General features: G+C 37.1%; 1 protein-coding gene across 1 annotated transcript; it reads left to right on the top strand.

Annotated features, from left to right (window-relative positions):
• The first annotated feature begins 11,502 nt into the window (after positions 1–11,502).
• On the top strand, positions 11,503–19,961 carry LOC117331674 (protein rolling stone-like). The gene is made up of 4 exons (XM_033890506.1): positions 11,503–12,503; positions 16,007–16,229; positions 18,438–18,548; positions 19,263–19,961. The coding sequence occupies exons 1-4, from the start codon at positions 12,414–12,416 to the stop codon at positions 19,799–19,801; spliced, it is 963 nt and encodes a 320-aa protein (XP_033746397.1). The 5' UTR covers positions 11,503–12,413; the 3' UTR covers positions 19,802–19,961.
• The last annotated feature ends 431 nt before the right edge of the window (positions 19,962–20,392 follow it).

The raw sequence follows: 20,392 nt of genomic DNA, 5'->3' as shown, positions 1-20,392 counted from the left end.
CATACATGTAGTATCATTGTATACCGGTCATTCATGTAGTATCAGTTTATACCGGTCATACATGTAGTATCAGTTTATACCGGTCATACATGTAGTATCATTGTATACCGGTCATACATGTAGTATCATTGTATACCGGTCATACATGTAGTATCATTGTATACCGGTCATACATGTTGTATCATTGTATACCGGTCATACATGTAGTATCAGTTTATACCGGTCATACATATAGTATCAGTTCATACCGGTCATACATGTAGTATCAGTTTATACCGGTCATACATGTAGTATCAGTTTATACCGGTCATACATATAGTATCAGTTTATACCGGTCATACATATAGTATCAGTTTATACCGGTCATACATGTAGTATCATTGTATACCGGTCATACATGTAGTATCAGTTTATACCGGTCATACATATAGTATCAGTTCATACCGGTCATACATGTAGTATCAGTTTATACCGGTCATACATGTAGTATCATTGTATACCGGTCATACATGTAGTATCAGTTTATACCACTCATACATGTAGTATCATTGTATACCGGTCATACATGTAATATCATTATATACCGGTCATACATGTAGTATCATTGTATACCGGTCATACATGTAGTATCATTGTATACCTGTCATACATGTAGTATCATTTCATACCGGTCATACATGTAGTATCATTGTATACCGGTCATACATTTAGTATTAGTTTATACCGTTCATACATGTAGTATCATTGTATACCGGTCATACATGTAGTATCATTGTATACCGGTCATACATTTAGTATTAGTTTATACCGTTCATACATGTTGTATCATTGTATACCAGTCATACATGTAATATCATTGTATACCGGTCATACATGTTGTATCATTGTATACCGGTCATACATGTAATATCATTGTATACCGGTCATACATGTAGTATCATTGTATACCGGTCATACATGTAGTATCATTGTATACCGGTCATACATGTAGTATCATTGTATACCGGTCATACATGGAGTATCAGTTTATACCGGTCATACATGTAGTATCATTGTATACCGGTCATACATGTAGTATCATTGTATACCGGTCATACATGTAGTATCAGTTTATACCGGTCATACATGTAGTATCATTGCATACCGGTCATACATGTAGTATCATTGTATACTAGTCATATATGTAGTATCATTGTATACCGGTCATACATATAGTATCATTGTATACCGGTCATACATGTAGTATCATTGTATACCGGTCATACAAGTAGTATCATTGTATACCGGTCATACATGTAGTATCAGTTTATACCGGTCATACAAGTAGTATCAGTTTATACCGGTCATACAAGTAGTATCATTGTATACCGGTCATACATGTAGTATCAGTTTATACCGGTCATACATGTAGTATCATTTCATACCGGTCATACATGTAGCATCATTGTATACCGGTCATACATGTAGTATCATTGTATACCGGTTATGCATGTAGTATCATTGTATACCGGTCATACATGTAGTATCATTGTATACCGGTCATACATGTAGAATTAGTTTATACCGGTCATACATGTAGTATATCATTGTAAACCGGTCATACTTGCAGTGTCAGTTTATACCGGTCACACTCTATGTGGGTTAATGAACTGAAAATATCACTGCCACTGAACAGACATTTGAAGGATAAACACATCGACTTTTTTATTTAATATTTCCGTTTGATAATTACCCACATCCTCTCGCGAAATGTCACGTGACTTAATGTCTATATACCCTCATCAACAATCTAAATCTGTTTTGAAATACTTACACACGCTTGAGAAAATATAAGCCGTTTTGATAACTTTCCGAAACCCGTAAAGCACATTCTATATATATGATATTATATTTTAGACATAAAATATATGTAACTGATTGAGACCTATTCCCAGGCGAAGACAGCATACACTGGAAGATGCCCACAGGGACCCAACATATTATCATCTGTATCATTATAATTTAGTAAACACGTATCTCTATCATATCCTTTTATTTCCTTACAAAATACTTTTTTGCGTGTTTATCATATCAAGTACTTGTAGTTATATCACTTTTTGTTTAATAATCAGTAATGTAAACGAATTAATGTTGGCTGCCAAATTGGAATGTCCTCTTCACCTAATTCGCCTTGTCACATTGTCTACATGAAGCCACAGCGAACGGATATACTTTTATCTACTCCAAACGAAAGCATGCGTTAGTTAACACACCACGAGCTTTCTTTATTGGTAAATTTATTTTTCTAATAATTCTTTGTAGAAGGTCGGCAATCGATACCTGATATCTAATGAACTCACGATAAGACCATATTATCAAATACACATCTTAAAGTAACATATGTGCATGTTTGTTTTAATCCTGTCATGAAAAAGTCTTTCTAATAAACTCTTATTTCTCCCCCCCCCCCCCCCCCCCTTTTTTTTTTTTTTTTTTTTTTGCATTTGTAACAAAACCAATAAGAATGCTCTGGACACGTTTGTACAACTTACAAGAGAAGGGGTTCCTCTGTTGAGCTTACGTCCATCTTTAGGCTGTGACTTTACACTCACTCGACATTTCTACAAAGTCCTTACTTCAGGAAATGTATTATTGATTTAAATCCCACCCCATCCCTCATCCTATCCCATTCCGTCTTATTACTGGAGTATCTTTGAACTCTAAGTGAATTTGTTAGCTGTATACAAAAATGTAGGATTCAAGACATCGAGGTATAAGTGAACACGAGTAATCTCCCTTCTCACAGTGCAATGATTCATATTTTCACACTTGATAAGTACATAGTGGTCTAAGAATCATAGGGTGGTTTTAAAACATTTATGCTGTCATCAAATACAATCAGTATTTAATACATTCTCCACAATACACATATACCACCGATATAGATGAAGATAAAAGTTGAACTGAAAAGTGAATCGCTTGTTAGCGTATTGGTGGTAAAATTGACGGACTTGATTTGGAATTACATGTCTCAAAGCGTCTGATACCTGTAACCACGATAGTGGAAACACAGAAAGCTTGTGTATCGTTAGCGAGCCTTGGTTACCTAGATCCAATTTCTTTTAGAACAATGAAGCCTCTTGCAATGGCGCTGCACCAGGAGTCAGTTTCATAAAAAAAATCCTTAATTTAAATAAAGCTCCTTAAATGTCCCATAGGAAAGTATTAAAGAATGTAAAGAAGGGTCCTTATTTAACTTTTCCCCATTAAATTCTGTTATGCTTTCCTATGGATTAATTTTAATTTTTACGGTGGTACGGGGAAAAGAAATTCCATGTACAGGACAGATGGATGATTACTGATAAATCTACAGAACCGGGGTTCGTTGGTTGATTGAAAATATGCAAAGGGATATGATTATAACTGTATCCAGTCAAGTGGAGCGAAAACACGATGATGAAGGAGGGATGGAACTTCGCTCCTTCGCCATCGTGTTTTCGCTTATTCGCCATTATATTTTCGCTCCTTCGCCATCGTATTTTCGCTCCTTCGCGTTCAATCATTCAAACACATCATTTTCTCAAAAAAGCAAAATAAGAAAAAATAATAACTATTACAAATAAACATAAATAAAAAAAAATTAAATAAATAAAATGTATCTACATACTCCCGGCAATATGCGGCTGATTTGGCGTACCGCTAATTAGAGACTTGCGAGTGAAGATTCAAAGTTTCAATGTATAACGTTAATCTAAGCGTAGGCCTAAAGCTTATTATGTCATACGTTACCTAGCTAGTGAAGTCTACGTAAAGGTAATGAAGTATGGGTATTATTGAACATGTGGAGTATATCGAAAAGAAATACAATGTATACATATCTACGTATACCTCTAATTATCATACCATTTGATGTTTTTGTCACAATGTTTTCCTATGGAATGTCGTTATTTCCAAGCCAAACATAGTTATATATCTACTTGGATTGTGCACATTTGGTAAATCACACCCAGGTCTCACGAGTCTACGGTAAATTATTTGTCAAATTGTTTGTACACAATGAGACGACTCGAGTCTGACTGGACAGCAGTTTGACGTTCTGTCAATATCAACATTTTATATCATAACCGCATACTTTTGAGTACCCCGTATACAGTACGTACAAATAGTACTTTTCTATTTCTTTTCTTGATGGGTACTCTGGACTGGCAATGATCCATGTCTACAAGATGGTGGAGTTAGATTTAGATCAAATCATCACAAAGTTTGCCAGCAAGAAAGACAGAAACTTGATTTTGTTAAGTTCCGAAAGCTTTCACAATTTTTCGATCTGAATTATCTTGGTCTCTTTTTCTGTTTTCTATGGGTTCATTTCTCACATTGTGGTTAACAATTGATCAATTCAACTTCATTTTCTCTTCAGCGTTTGGCGTTGACAGCACATGTATCAAGATCGACTGACTGAGCATGTGTAAATATATATTTCTGTTGAACTTCCGAACGCGAAGGAGCGAAGAAGCGAAAACACGATGACGAAGGAGAGACATCGCTCCTTCGCCATCATGTTTTCGCTCCTTCGCCATAGTATTTTCGCTCCTTCGCGTTTAGGTCGAAGGAGCGAAGGAGCGATATTGGAAATTTGGCCCTAACGGAACACTTTAAAAAACAACTTATCAAAATTCATTGAAAATTTGTCAAAATGCATGACATATATAATAAAAATATGTGTCCCAATACATTGTGCACGTAGACATATCAATATCGGGATAGGGAGGTGCGAAATTCAAAATAAGCCAGAGCGAGGCTCAAGTAATGAATCTCAATATTTAATTATCGAAACCAACCCAGATAGAAGTTATAAGTTTGATATCATGATATGTTTGGTATATCTCCAGTATACACACCCTAAGCCTAGACGAGGTAATTAAATGGCTATCTTCCGGCGTACTGATTCCTGACAAATCCTATGTTACCTGTACTCCAAAAACGTCCACTGCTTTAAAACAATGACCATGGTTGTGCTTTTGTTGTCAAATAGTTGTGTTAATAGTTCATATTTGAAAAAAAAGTGTCCATGGTATACGTCGACAAGTAGACCTCTCCCTTTTCACGTCTCTTTCGTACGTGTATATTCCTTTTGGTGATGATGTTTTCCTAGGAAAGTCTGATTTGACCGTAATGGGGATTCTGTGAATGCGCGGACATTAGATAGAGTGGGTTTGGTTGTCACCAAATCCCTACAGGTAAGCACAACTATTCCTGTACAGTTCGTAAAAGGCGACTTAATTGGGTATCTTTGTTTATTTTCTTCCTTTTAAACTCTATTTCTTCCTTACGTCGTCCTTTATACTGCCTCCGAGTTAGGCCCTAGGCATCACTGACTAGCCCTAGGACAGCTGTATGATGTCCCTAAGCATCACTGACGAGCTCTAAAAACAGCTGTATGATGTCCCTAACGTCACTGACGAGTCCTAGGAACAGCTGTATGATGTCCCTAGGCATCACTGACTAGCCCTAGAACAGCTGTATGATGTCACTAGGCATCACTGATGAACCTTAGAAACAGCTGTGTGATGTCCCTAGGCATCACTGACGAGCTCTAAAAACAGCTGTATGATGTCCCTAAGCATCACTGACGAGCTCTAAAAACAGCTGTATGATGTCCCTAACGTCACTGACGAGTCTTGAAACAGCTGTATGATGTCCCTTAGCATCGCTGACGAGTCCAAGAAACAGCTGTATGATGTCCCTAGGCATCACTGACGATTTCTAAAAACAGCTGTATGATGTTCCTAGGCATCACTGACTAGCCCTAGGACACCTGTATGATGTCCCTAGGCATCACTGACGATTTCTAAAAACACCTGTTTGATGTCCCTAGGCATCACTGACGAACCTTGGAAACAGCTGTATGATGTCCAAAGGCATCACTGACGAGTCCTAAAAGCAGCTGTATGATGTCCCTATGCATCACTGACGAGCTCTAAAAACACCTGTATGATGTCCCTAACATCACTGACGAACCTTAGAAGCAGCTGTATGATGTCCCTAGGCATCACTGACGAGTCCAAAAACAGCTGCAAGATGTCCCTAGGCATCATTGACTAGCCCTAGGACAGCTGTATGATGTGCCTAGGCATCACTGACGAACCTTAGAAACAGCTGTATGATGTCCCAAGGCATCACTGACGAGTTCTAAAAACAGCTGTATGATGTCCCTATGCATCACTGACGAACCTTAGAAATAGCTGTATGATGTCCCTTTGCATCACTGACGAGCTCTAAAAACAGCTGTATGATTTCCCTTACATCACTGACGAACCTTAGAAGCAGCTGTATGATGTCCCTAGGCATCATTGACGAACCTTAGAAACAGCTGTTTGATGTCCCTAGGCATCACTGATAAAGCTTAGAAACAGCTGTATGATGTTCCTAGGCATCACTGACGAGCCTGAGAAACAGCTGTATGATGTCCCTAGGTATCACTGACGAACCTTAGAAACAGCTGTATGATGTCCCTAGGCATCATTGACGAACCTTAGAAACAGCTGTATGATGTCCCTATGCATCACTGACGAGCTCTAAAAACAGCTGTATGATGTCCCTAACATCACTGACGAACCTTAGAAACAGCTGTATGATGTCCCTAGGCATCACTGACGAACCTTAGAAACAGCTGTATGATGTCCCTAGGCATCATTGACGAACCTTAGAAACAGCTGTATGATGTCCCTATGCATCACTGACGAGTCCAAGAAACAGCTGTTTGATGTCCCTAGGCATCACTGACGGGCTCTAAAAACACCTGTATGATGTCCCTAGGCATCACTGACGAGCTCTAAAAACAGCTGTATGATGTCCCTAGGCATCACTGACGAGTCCTTGAAACAGATGTATGGTGTCCCCAACGTCACTGTCGAGTCCAAGAAACAGCTGTTTGATGTCCCTAGGCATCACTGACGAGCTCTAAAAACACCTGTATGATGTCCCTAGGCATCACTGACGAGCTCTAAAAACAACTGTATGATGTCCCTAACGTCACTGACGAGTCTTGAAACAGCTGTATGATGTCCCTAAGCATCACTGACTAGCCCTAGAACAGCTGTATGATGTCACTAGGCATCACTGATGAACCTTAGAAACAGCTGTGTGATGTCCCTAGGCATCACTGACGAGCTCTAAAAACAGCTGTATGATGTCCCTAAGCATCACTGACGAGCTCTAAAAACAGCTGTATGATGTCCCTAACGTCACTGACGAGTCTTGAAACAGCTGTATGATGTCCCTTAGCATCACTGACGAGTCCAAGAAACAGCTGTATGATGTCCCTATGCATCACTGACGATTTCTAAAAACAGCTGTATGATGTTCCTAGGCATCACTGACTAGCCCTAGGACACCTGTATGATGTCCCTAGGCATCACTGACGATTTCTAAAAACACCTGTTTGATGTCCCTAGGCATCACTGACGAACCTTAGAAACAGCTGTATGATGTCCAAAGGCATCACTGACGAGTCCTAAAAGCAGCTGTATGATGTCCCTATGCATCACTGACGAGCTCTAAAAACACCTGTATGATGTCCCTAACATCACTGACGAACCTTAGAAGCAGCTGTATGATGTCCCTAGGCATCACTGACGAGTCCAAAAACAGCTGCAAGATGTCCCTAGGCATCATTGACTAGCCCTAGGACAGCTGTATGATGTGCCTAGGCATCACTGACGAACCTTAGAAACAGCTGTATGATGCCCCAAGGCATCACTGACGAGTTCTAAAAACAGCTGTATGATGTCCCTATGCATCACTGACGAACCTTAGAAACAGCTGTATGATGTCCCTTTGCATCACTGACGAGCTCTAAAAACAGCTGTATGATTTCCCTTACATCACTGACGAACCTTAGAAGCAGCTGTATGATGTCCCTAGGCATCACTGACGAACCTTAGAAACAGCTGTATGATGTCCCTAGGCATCACTGATGAAGCTTAGAAACAGCTGTATGATGTTCCTAGGCATCACTGACGAGCCTGAGAAACAGCTGTATGATGTCCCTAGGTATCACTGACGAACCTTAGAAACAGCTGTATGATGTCCCTAGGCATCATTGACGAACCTTAGAAACAGCTGTATGATGTCCCTATGCATCACTGACGAGCTCTAAAAACAGCTGTATGATGTCCCTAACATCACTGACGAACCTTAGAAACAGCTGTATGATGTCCCTAGGCATCACTGACGAACCTTAGAAACAGCTGTATGATGTCCCTAGGCATCATTGACGAACCTTAGAAACAGCTGTATGATGTCCCTATGCATCACTGACGAGTCCAAGAAACAGCTGTTTGATGTCCCTAGGCATCACTGACGGGCTCTAAAAACACCTGTATGATGTCCCTAGGCATCACTGACGAGCTCTAAAAACAGCTGTATGATGTCCCTAGGCATCACTGACGAGTCCTTGAAACAGATGTATGGTGTCCCCAACGTCACTGTCGAGTCCAAGAAACAGCTGTTTGATGTCCCTAGGCATCACTGACGAGCTCTAAAAACACCTGTATGATGTCCCTAGGCATCACTGACGAGCTCTAAAAACACCTGTATGATGTCCCTAAGTATCACTGACGAGTCTTTGAAACAGATGTATGATGTCCCCTACGTCACTGACGAGTCCAAGAAACAGATGTATGATGTCCCTAGGCATCACTGACGAGCTCTAAAAACACCTGTATGATGTCCCTAGGCATCACTGACGAGCTCTAAAAACACCTGTATGATGTCCCTAGGCATCACTGACGAGCTCTAAAAACACCTGTATGATGTCCTTAGGCATCACTGACGAGCTCTAAAAACACCTGTATGATGTCCCTAAGTATCACTGACGAGCTCTAAAAACACCTGTATGATGTCCTTAGGCATCACTGACGAGCTCTAAAATCAGCTGTATGATGTCCCTATGTATCACTGACGAGTCCTAGAAGCAGCTGCGCGATGTAGTTTAACTGTTTTGAACGATTATCTGTTAATAACTGAAAATGTTTTTTTTATAACATAGAATATCAAAAATTGATTCGTTTCAGGTGACACGTCTAGTTTACCCCACATAACTATACACACACAATACTTTTGGCGTCACTCTGACATAAAAGATAATTAGCCAGTTGTTACTTCTTCAGAAATTGCATCTTGTTAATAATTGAATAATAGTAATTAGTTTCCATTGTTCTATGATATGTATATTACGACTATTTATACTCTGTATATAATTAAACCGCCTCGAACACTAGGTAAGCACCGTGCCACGATAATAAACATTTTCTTTTTTTTCATATTTACGAAAGTATTCCGAATATGTATATTAATTTCACAAACATCTAAAATTATGTCTTGGTTTGGGTGTAACGTCAATAGTGTTAAAATCAATATATATCGGGTCTTATGTGTAACCGTTCATGATATCCGTGATTTATGCTAAAATTACATCTTATCATTTACGCTACAGGTGTGAAGTGGTCGTTAAGGAAATTAGCCACTGGTATGAAAGCCGTGGGTAAGTGTGTACAAGCAGATGGTATATGGTTCGGTAGTCCTTGACAAAGCCTGTTCCTTTATTCAATTTATCACGACATAATGATATATTGTGTAAAGCATACCAATGGATTAAATAAGTTGTCCACATTTCTAGAATTTTTTGATATAAAAAGAGTCTAAAGAAAACCATTTTGCAGTGAATACCGTCACTCAATATCGACCATTAAATATATATACAATTGTAATGTATGCACTGTTACTACATATCTAAAGTGTTGTGGTTACGTAAAATTTAAAATGTTTTATAAAGTCAAATATGCCGAGAACATGATAGAAAATGTGGGGCGTAGTGATAATAGGTTCTATTGAAAATTGATTTGAAATTCAATACTTAGATCACAGATTAACGACGGCTATTTACATCGTCAAAACATACAGTATATAAATACTAAACAAAACCGTGACACATAGATATTCTATTCTGGCAATCGTGCTAGCTGGAGATATATTACAGATTAGTGGGTGACTTTCGATGACGAACAGAAAGACTTGATTTCTACCATTGAACAGGGTTGAACGAAGGCTCCGAATCCTGGCATCCATCCAACTAGAGGTTCCATGTAGAAAGAGGGTTGAACGAAGGCTCCGAATCCTGGCATCCATCCAACTAGAGGTTCTAAGTAGAAAGAGGGTTGAACGCGGTATCCCAACCCTGGCATCCCTCCTGCGAGAGGTTCCATGCAGAAAGAGGGTTGAAAGCAGGTTCCAAACCCTGGCGTCTCTCCTACGAGATTTCCTCACAAAAAGAGGATGGACGCAGACTTTCAATCCTGGCATCCCTTCTAAGTGAGATTCTATGCAGAAAGACGACTGAAAGCAGGTATCTCTCCATGCTTGAGAATTCAAATCCATTTGACCCTCAAGTGTTCCGAAACATATACCCGGCAATACAACAAAAACAGAAGTGTGGCGAAGTATGATATTATTTTACAGCTTTTGGCTACAGCAGACAAGCCATTTATAAACCTGTCTTCCATAGATACCAAGATCATCCTAGTATATTTTCTGTAATTAAAACATTACTAAAGACCCACCTTGGGGAACAAACAAAATGGCTGATGTCGATTCAGATGACTGAGGTATGATGATCCATGGAGAAATTGGTTGAGTGTTCGGATGTCTAGTGTGCTTTCTGGATTGACCGAGTAAAACAATTACACCTTAACCAAAAGTACATCAAAGTAAAACATGAGACATAAACAAAAGTACATGTGGTATGTAGGACATAAAGGGTTGTTTCAATGGGGACAATAAACCTGTTGTTATCTCTGCACTTCATTCTAAATAGTAAACACGGAAGAAATACACTGTATCTGCGAATCGTTTAGCGTCAGCGAATGATCAGCATGCCATGTCAATAACATAAGACTTACGGAAATAAGTTCAATTAAACATTTCTATGGTTTCCAGTGTTCCCGTCGAAAACCTACTATGCGCGTCTGTGCTTTCGTGTAGTTGCAGTTGCCTGTGACGACATACAGGGAATACATATTACTGTCATAAATTTTTGTTTGAATTCAAATTTGCTTGTCAGATACCTGTTACAAACTTCACATCGTTTAGATGGTCCTGGTCAGTAATCCGGTGTTATATCAACCACCCACTGTAGTGTACAGTATGCCACAGGATCTGGGAGCTCTGTCCTCAAACAGTCGCTAAAAAACCATTCATGATTATTGAGATTAGCCGATATAGACCGGAAAGACTGAAAAACATAATAGAAAATAATACCATAGTGAGATCCGTATCATCCCCGTGTTACCTACGAGTACACACACAAGTTAGCAGCCTAAGGAGACTAATCCATGGCACGCTTAGAAGGACACATTCATGGCAATTACACCATGGGTGGTTATGTTAAATACAAATACAACTTTTCTCTGGACAGACCTTCGAAACTATAGAAAAAGACATTTTTTTAGAAGTGTATTACCGTCTATTATGACATTTCGCTGATAAACAATACACAGAAAAAGGGGGAATTGTTTCACAGTTGACAACACCCATCAATAATAAGTCTTGGATTTGTGAACGAGATGGATAATTTATCATGGAAATCTTTTATAAATTATGCAGCAAAATTTCCACAGTGACATAATAACGATGAAATTATAGATTTCGGATGTGTGATCTCCCCACTGAACAGGTAAAGCTTGTTTGGTCTAGATGTCTTCGTAAGAATGACTATCAGCCGATACCTTGTCTAGGTAGCTTGGCGGGGCCATCCATATTGCCAGTAGGTAACCGACAGTGCGTGCGTGTGTACCTGTAGTTAAAGTCGGTCTTGTGTAAGCACGTGTGTGTATATATAAACCTAAATAATTACGTCTATATCTCCGCATGACAATGACAGGTGCATTTAACTCGTATTGAAAGCTACTCGACAAATGTGAGAACATTCCAATAGTAATGATGTGTCCACATTAGGTATAATATACAGTACGCACTCAGCGTGTACTGTACTGGACACTTGAGGAAGACATACCCGGATAAGTTTTGTCTGTAGACAGCAGGAGAACGCCTTACAGGGGATAATTACATGGCACGTGGGGGTGTGGTACCATAGCTACAACATGTGAACATAATTTCTGTATTTTCGGTAACAAACACTTGAGGATGATGAATACAAGACGACAGTCGAACTGGAGATACATGGACGTATTACTTACATTGTGAACGAAAGTAATATGTATTTAAAAGAAACTGCACGTGAGCCTTTGGATACTGAGGGCTATAATTAAAGTTAAATGTAGACAAACCTTTAAGACACTGACAGTTAGATATATTGTGTTATGAGAGAACACATGTTAGATCTTAACAAGAGGAACTAACTTCGATATTACAAAATGGGATTTAAAGAAAGATTGAAAACTGAGTTCTCGTTTTCTAATCTAATGATGACACACCCTGAGCCACACCTTTTCGTAACGATGCAGGTATGTATATTAATTACGTACATATATTAACTTATTACATACCATTTATTTCACTCCAGTTGAGTCAATGTAGATAAGGACAACATATTTTTATCTATAATTTTAAAAATCATATATACTTAAATAGGTTCAACACTGCCATTTCTAGGTCGAATATAAATACATCATAGGTATATTAAAGTATGTTTTTATATTGCATTGAGACGGCTGAGGTACAATAAAATGCCTGGCTCAATGTTAAAATAATATTGAGTGAATTGTCAACAGGGGAGTACCCGACAATGTCTAATAGAAGTTAGTACATTATTATATATGTAATACTGTCTTTGAGCAAATTACATTAATTTTAATTGTCTTTGATTGTGCTTTGTTGATAAACAAAAGGCAGCAGATCTAAAATACTGTATAGCGATAATGTACTAATCAAAACCATGATATAGCGTTATTAAACCCTTTTGTCAATAGTACGAATTTTATGCGAGTCATGGTTTAAATTAATATTGATATTCACACCAGGTACCAGTGCCAAATAAATGATTAATATTGAATAATACGATATCAAGTTACCAAATTACAAAATATAAATTCGATAAATTCAAATTACTATTCCATCTGAAATTATTCTGTTGGAAGAGATTTTATTCAGCTTATGTTGACTATAATTTACACGTATGGCACTTTTAATTAAAAATATCAATGGTTTAAAATTAATTAGACGTTTGTTCGTTTTCGAATTGTTTCTTTATAGAATACGATTGATTTAAATCTGCAATCAACTATTGAGTGAAATCGAAGATAATTTACTCATACTCTTACGATAACCAAATATCTCAGTACCACGACAACTTAATCATGCAAATATCTCAGTACCACGACAACTTAATCATGCAAAAAGCAGACAATCGATTTGATATTTGTAATAGAAATTGTTCCATTACATGCCGATAAGTGTCCAGAATTGTGACAATGTCTTTGTACCTGAACGTAGCGTTTTGTAACAAAGACTCTGAGACAATACACGTACCTAAGTTCGTATGATGATAAGCTGGTGCGATGTGCATCTCACCGTGCATATTGAAGAAGGCTATAGGGTAATTGGTAAATGTACAATGGTAATCTGTTTCCCTTTGTTTGGTAAGCTATTATTATAAGTCACGGTATTTCTTAAATATAGATGTATGATCCAGATACGAGTGAGCCCGTAGGCAATGTTTACACACACATTTATATACACGTATATTTGTATCATTTAAAATATGAAATACAGCTTTAATTGTGATGTATTGAATTTATAAATAATGCACTAATATTTTATCATACGACGAACACGAATATTTCTTCTGTATCTATCTAATAACAAAAATAGAGTAATTTTGTAGCAATTCACCTCGATGTCGTGTTACATTGTGCTACCTTGGTCAGTTTCATCAAACCTTATTTCGGGTAATTTCTTACTTTAAAATTCCTCATAGGAAAACATTACAGAATTACAGGAAGGTTCCTGACGTAAGATGTTGTCCTTAAATTCTGTTTTTTATAGGAAGTTAAAGAACGTTGGTGAAACCGGGTCTGAACTGTTAATATGTATTCTATTATCATTTTTATAATGTTGAGGGATATTTCTATCTAAACGTATAATGTATTCATATTTTCACATAATAATGGTGCCAAAATTACCACTTTCAAATGTGCGTCCTCCTTAAATGATCCTAGTAAGTTATTTGATTATTCATATTTTTTTCCAGGTGTGATATACTGTACCATCAATCATTAATTAAACACCTGGTAATGCAATTTGACATGGGGAGTAATATTCGCTAAAATTATATATCACTTGACTAGATCGCGAAGTTTTGATTAGTAAAAAAATTATCATTTTGTTTTAAATGAAAATCACGCAAAAATGACCTATATTTAATTTTACTTCATATAAAACGTTTGATTATTGTTGTTACCTATTTTACACTAAAACTATTCAATTATCTATTTTAAAACAATGGAATTGTATGGCGTACGGACACTTACTAAACATATTACCCCTAAAAAATCTAAACTGATTTAAATTACAAACAACATACCTTTGTGGCATGGCCTTTTCACACGGCCGTATACCCGATATCGTTGACAGTAAATTTATGATCCGTAGCCTGATTTCACTGGATATAAAGTGACAGTGAACAAGTAATTAAATCTAACATTGGAGGTTTATTAACATGAAATGCAAAAAGAATGTCGTAAAGAAATTTATAGTTGGGTTTTACACAAGAAGAAGTGGTTTTCTATCTTCATTTTATTTTATATTACTTCGAGCACTGGCTCTATTATAACAATACAAAGTGTTTGTATTGGTTTCAACATATGCACTACTTCTCATTCTAAACATGTTTATATGCTTCACACTTTCTTATGATATACTCTACAAAAACTATACTCTCACGGTTCTATTGCTAGCTCGAGACATCGTCTATAAAAATGTTAATGTTCCAAATTGGCGGCGGTACAATAAATTATAGCGTGTGTACCACAATCATGGTAACATTACAGGTATATAACAATGGACCGTCTCCTACGTGACCTCTCCCACAGTTTCTATTACCAAATAACGTAACACAATGACATAAATGTATCAATCCTACTATGACAATGTAACGAAGTCTAAGAAAGGTATCTAAACCCAACAATTTGCCATTGTTAAATATTTCAGTCAATCACGATAACGCATCGTGTTTCTAAAACATCGCGAATTTCCAAAACATACCTACATAAATTATGATATGCAGAATACTCATTGTGAAAGTACACATTTTTTATTTTGATAATACCTATGCAAATTCCTGTTTTGCATAAGCATACATGTACTTTCACTTTCATGCTCTTCGACCTAACCGTTTCCTGTACTCCCCTGACCACGGACTGATAATATTACATTATATATTGATATCATGTCCCCACCTACTGATTTAGTGAAAATGCGTTTTTAGTGCTCGTGGCTTTGTCGAGATGGATTCTTCGACTCTTCTAGATCTTTAAAGAGTAAGATGGTACCAAAGAGACCAAAAGATACCGGGTGCCCTTATTGCAACACATAGGATCTGCATTTTCCCTTTCCTTTCCTGAAAATTATTTTTGCTTTATTTTCTCCCGTTGGTATCCCTTTGGATACTTCTCACATATGGCTCTAAGGTGTTGTGAGAACGCTGAATCTAAAACAAGTAAATTAAACTGTGGGTGAATCAATGTTTTTTTTAGTTTCTTTAGGGGCTATGCAAACAACCATTTTTGCCTCGACATTTATGCTAAATACAATTCAATCATGTTAAGAGTAGTTAGAAATGAAGTAATTTACATGTAGCTATTAACCTCCACCTCGACTACTGACTAAATAATGAGCTCTAACGATGCCCTCTTGTATTAATGCTATCGGTGTTTTTTGTTCAGCTAATCAGTTTGACAATATTACAATGCGATCTTTATGACATGGATGTCTGTTTCCTTTTCCTTAGTGCGGGCCAGTGCACCTGTACCCAATATGGTCATTACTATGGTCACTCTATCACTTCGCATGGATTATAATGGACATCTACATTGCCGCAACAGACGAACACGACGAAGGTCGCTACTTCAAATATTTGACCAACTGGGGTTATTTGTTCCTGGTCAGCTACCAGTGGCTGGATACTGTTTCCGCAATGTACATCCATCTCCGTCGTAAGGATCTTATCAAAGGTCAGTAGACACTTACTTTCGGGATTAGTGGCTACGTTCCAATTCCGCATAACTGGGTCTCTCAAAAGGTATTATCAACAAGCTCATTACTCCTCGGAGACTGACACAGTTCGTTCACCATTTTTACACACTTTGCTTAGTCATACCAGTCGGTTAAAATCTACTTATCTGTATATCTGCGAGCATATTCTTTTCATTAATATTCGAGCATTAGAACGAATTCAGAATTTGGATACAATGTATAATACATGTAATTGATGTTAAATATACGTGTTCTTTGATAATGTTTACTGACAAAAAGGGACAGGTTTGCATCATTTGGTGCCAGCGTTGGGATAGCTGTAGTCAGTGATTTGAAAACTCAGCCTTTTCCACCAGGTCAGGTCGGTTTTACTGGATGTCGATAATGAATAGGTTCTTAGTACCATCAAATCACCAAATGCTTGTTCGACAGCTTACTGATATTTTCTAAACGAATCTCACTTGAATATGAATTTAGGAATAGCTATAAATGCATCATATATCTTCAAGGACTCCTATCTAGGGACCAAAAGCAGTCAGTGCATGGAGTTCTTGAAAGGGAGACGGACAATCAGAATTGGTCTAAATATATATTGAAATATATCAAAGTGTGAATATATATTAACATATAGCAGAGGGTGGATAGATTGAAATATAGGAGAGAGTGAATGAATGAATATTAAGATACAGCAGAGGGTGAATAAATATTAAGATATAGCAGAGAATGAATGAATATCACATATTGCAGAGGGTGGATGGATAACGATATCGCGGAGGGTGAATAAATGATAAAATATAACAGAGGGTGAATAAATATTTAAGATATAGCAGAGAATGAATGAATATCACATATTGCAGAGGGTGGATGGATAACGATATCGGGGAGGGTGAATAAATGATAAAATATAACAGAGCGTGAATAAATAACAAGATATCACAGATAGTGAATAAATATTGAAATATAGCCGAGGGTAGATGGATTAAAATATAGCAGCGGGTGAATAACTATTAAAATATAGCCGAGGGAGAATACATATTAAAACATAGCCGAGGGACAATACATATTAAAATATAGCCGAGGGACAATAAATATTAAAATATAGCCGAGGAGGGACAATAAATATTAAAATATAGCCGAGGGGCAATACATATCAAAATATAGCCGAGGGACAATAAATATTAAAATATAGCAGAGGGTGGATGGATTAAGATATAGCCGAGGGTGAATAAATATTAAAACATAACAGAGGGAGGATGGGTCAACCCTCTAATGGAATCAGTTTAATATTTTTGGATTTGGATACTTAGTATTGGATAGTTTTTAACGGGCATGACATTTTCTTTACCTGGCGTGTAGGTTTACCCAGAATCCAAATACTAGTAACAGACATACAAAACACTGCGACGCCAATAATGTCCCCTGTTGGTACAGTATCTATCTAACACATATTCTGCTTAATAATAGATATTTACATATTAACGGTACGTATATCAACACACTAGCGAGAGGAACTTGACAACATTTTTGCAAATTCAGCGCGTTTATTATCTGAAGCGCCATACATCCACATGCATATTTAATAATCCCATAATTTCCTCTTGATAACCGGGTTAATGTGCCTGTAAAGGTTCGTCTGGTACATCGCATAGACAAATATACGAAAGACCAGTGTGTAGAAAAAAACACAATCAGATTCGCACGCCAGCATACGATTTTTGTTTTAGCGTTTGTGTATAATATACTAATTCACGAAACTATTGAAATTGGGTATATTAATTTGTGAGATGTGACGGTTTACTTGACTGGAACGCTCGCTAGAGAATTAGAGTGTGACATGTAGCTTGATATAATGCGAGTGCTTTGTAAATTGTAAATATCAGCTTAAAATATAACTTCATAATGAAATATTCTAGAAAGTGAAAATATTCTCTCAAGATAGCCTATGCTTGTTTTGTTTTGTTTTTGTTTTTGTTTTTGTGAAAAATGATGTGAACATGTTCCATCGCATGCATTCTAATCGGTAACTTTGTGGCACCATCAGGTGTTGATAAAAAAGCACCACACAATTGGATATGCGACCATTTTATTTAACAATCTTATCACCATGAAATAGCAACAAATACATTCGAATTACTTATTTACAGGATGTATAACGAATATTATAGCATTATTTTATAATTCGGCAGGCGGCCATGACGCAATGCCCTGGTATTTGAAGGTCGTCTGGGTTCTATACAACATCACCAACTCTCTCGCCGTAATCATCACAATGATGTACTGGATGCTGATTGGTTCATGTAAGTAGATCAATTAATGTCCACATAAAGTATTTGCTAGTGGCTTGATAAGTTTTGTAGGAAGCAAGGAATCCCGGCACTTGTCTCTGGAGACCTTCGTGTCATAATAAACTACTGAATACACTGTTGAGAGAGGATTTCTACAGATTATCAAAATATAAATCTTCCTAAGTTATATGCAAGTTGAAGTAAACATTTGGTATTTCTATTTGTTCAACTTGTGACATGTTAATTGCTATCATCTTATTACTTTACAGGGATTTTATAATACAGATATATCCTTTATTGTTAATGTTTTTATATCCGCATTTTTCATATACTAAATCAGATATGATATATGTTATAATACATGTACATCGTATCTTTTGTATAAGAAACTTAACATAATGTATTTTTTGTACAGCTTACATTTATAATCTAAAGATTATCGTTTAAAAGACATTTCATACATATCATATAATCTTTAATGATAATGGACGACATTCGATATCATAATAAAACGAGAACAAATTATCATCGCTTTCAAACTAAAGTGAAGTATGGATCTAAACAGTAACCTAGCTGCATTAAAAATCAACTCTCGCCAAAATCCCGTTCTCATTATAATTCAATAATATTCGTAAAGTCTTTCACTAAAATTGCTAAAAAAAACCTGGTTATGATTCGATATATGTAGTAAACTATTTTCTTGATTATGCATTTGATTGTTTTCAGCTGTACATGCCGAAAGCATCAGTAAGCATGCTTTGAACCTCATCTGTGTTCTCTTCAACATTTGTTTGACGGCCACGCCTATCCGTTTATGGCACGTCTATCAACCTGTCATCGTCTGTTTCATTTATCTCATCTTCTCCATCATCTACCAAAAAGCCGGAGGAGGACTTATATATAACTTGTTGGATTGGGATAAGCCAGGCTCTTCGCTTGGAATCACACTTCCACTCCTACTCATAGCGGTGCCTTTGGCGCACCTGTGCTTTTTTGGTATTTATAAGGCAAGGACAGCATTTGCTAAGCAGTTTTGTACAGGTATAATATCCACGGTGAAACCAGTGGAAGAAGAGTGTTCCAAGGAGGAGGACAAAGACTGTATCAAGGAAGAAGTGCCGAACGTAGTGACAGTAGACGACCTTACGAAAGAGACATTTAGTCTACATCTAACACCAGGGACTACCCAGAGGTCTATCAATGTATCAATGACTCCCTCTCCTATACTGGGCTTTGTCAACACCGAGCCAGAACCGACTCCATAGGATTACCATTCAGTTTGGAGTAACAAATACATGTTACACATGTTTTGTACACAAATAGCTTTGAAAAACAAATCTTGTACAAAATAATCTTGGCATACAATCATTATATTGTGTTATATTCTATTTATAAGTTTGTTGAAATAAAACGAAATGTTGACTATATGTGCATTTGATTTGATACTAATTTCTATAGAGAATATGTACGTGAAGTGAACCAACATTTGTTCCAGCTCGTTATCAAATGTGTGACAACGGTATTTAAACTAATGGATCACATAACGTAACTACTCTATTCTGTCAGTACATACCACATACATGAAATGTGATATACGCAAACCTTTAAAAGTCCGTTTAATTCCCGATGGAGTAATGATATACATGGAGTTTAAATACCCATAGTATAATTTATCATGGAAATGTCGTTTACAGAACTGCAACAGATATTGAGCGTGTGGTAAACGGAATCTGACACCCGTTAAGATATGTACTTATTGCCTTTCGTAAGGTTGAACACTTTCATAACGCATAACATAGCAAATAGACACCTAATTCAGTTCAGATCACCACGAGGGTTTAAACACCTCAAGATTC

This window comes from Pecten maximus, chromosome 7 (assembly GCF_902652985.1).
Source record: "Pecten maximus chromosome 7, xPecMax1.1, whole genome shotgun sequence".
Classification (NCBI taxonomy): domain Eukaryota; kingdom Metazoa; phylum Mollusca; class Bivalvia; order Pectinida; family Pectinidae; genus Pecten; species Pecten maximus.
Note: the sequence above shows the minus strand (reverse complement) of the source record. Positions and strands in the feature narration are given on the sequence as shown.

Coding starts and splice junctions, on each gene's coding strand:
- LOC117331674 (XM_033890506.1), top strand. CDS start 12,414: ATGGGATTTAAAGAAAGATTGAAAACTGAGTTCTCGTTTTCTAATCTA. Junction 12,504..16,006: donor ACCTTTTCGTAACGATGCAG/GTATGTATATTA, acceptor CCTTTTCCTTAG/TGCGGGCCAGTGCACCTGTA. Junction 16,230..18,437: donor TCGTAAGGATCTTATCAAAG/GTCAGTAGACAC, acceptor ATAATTCGGCAG/GCGGCCATGACGCAATGCCC.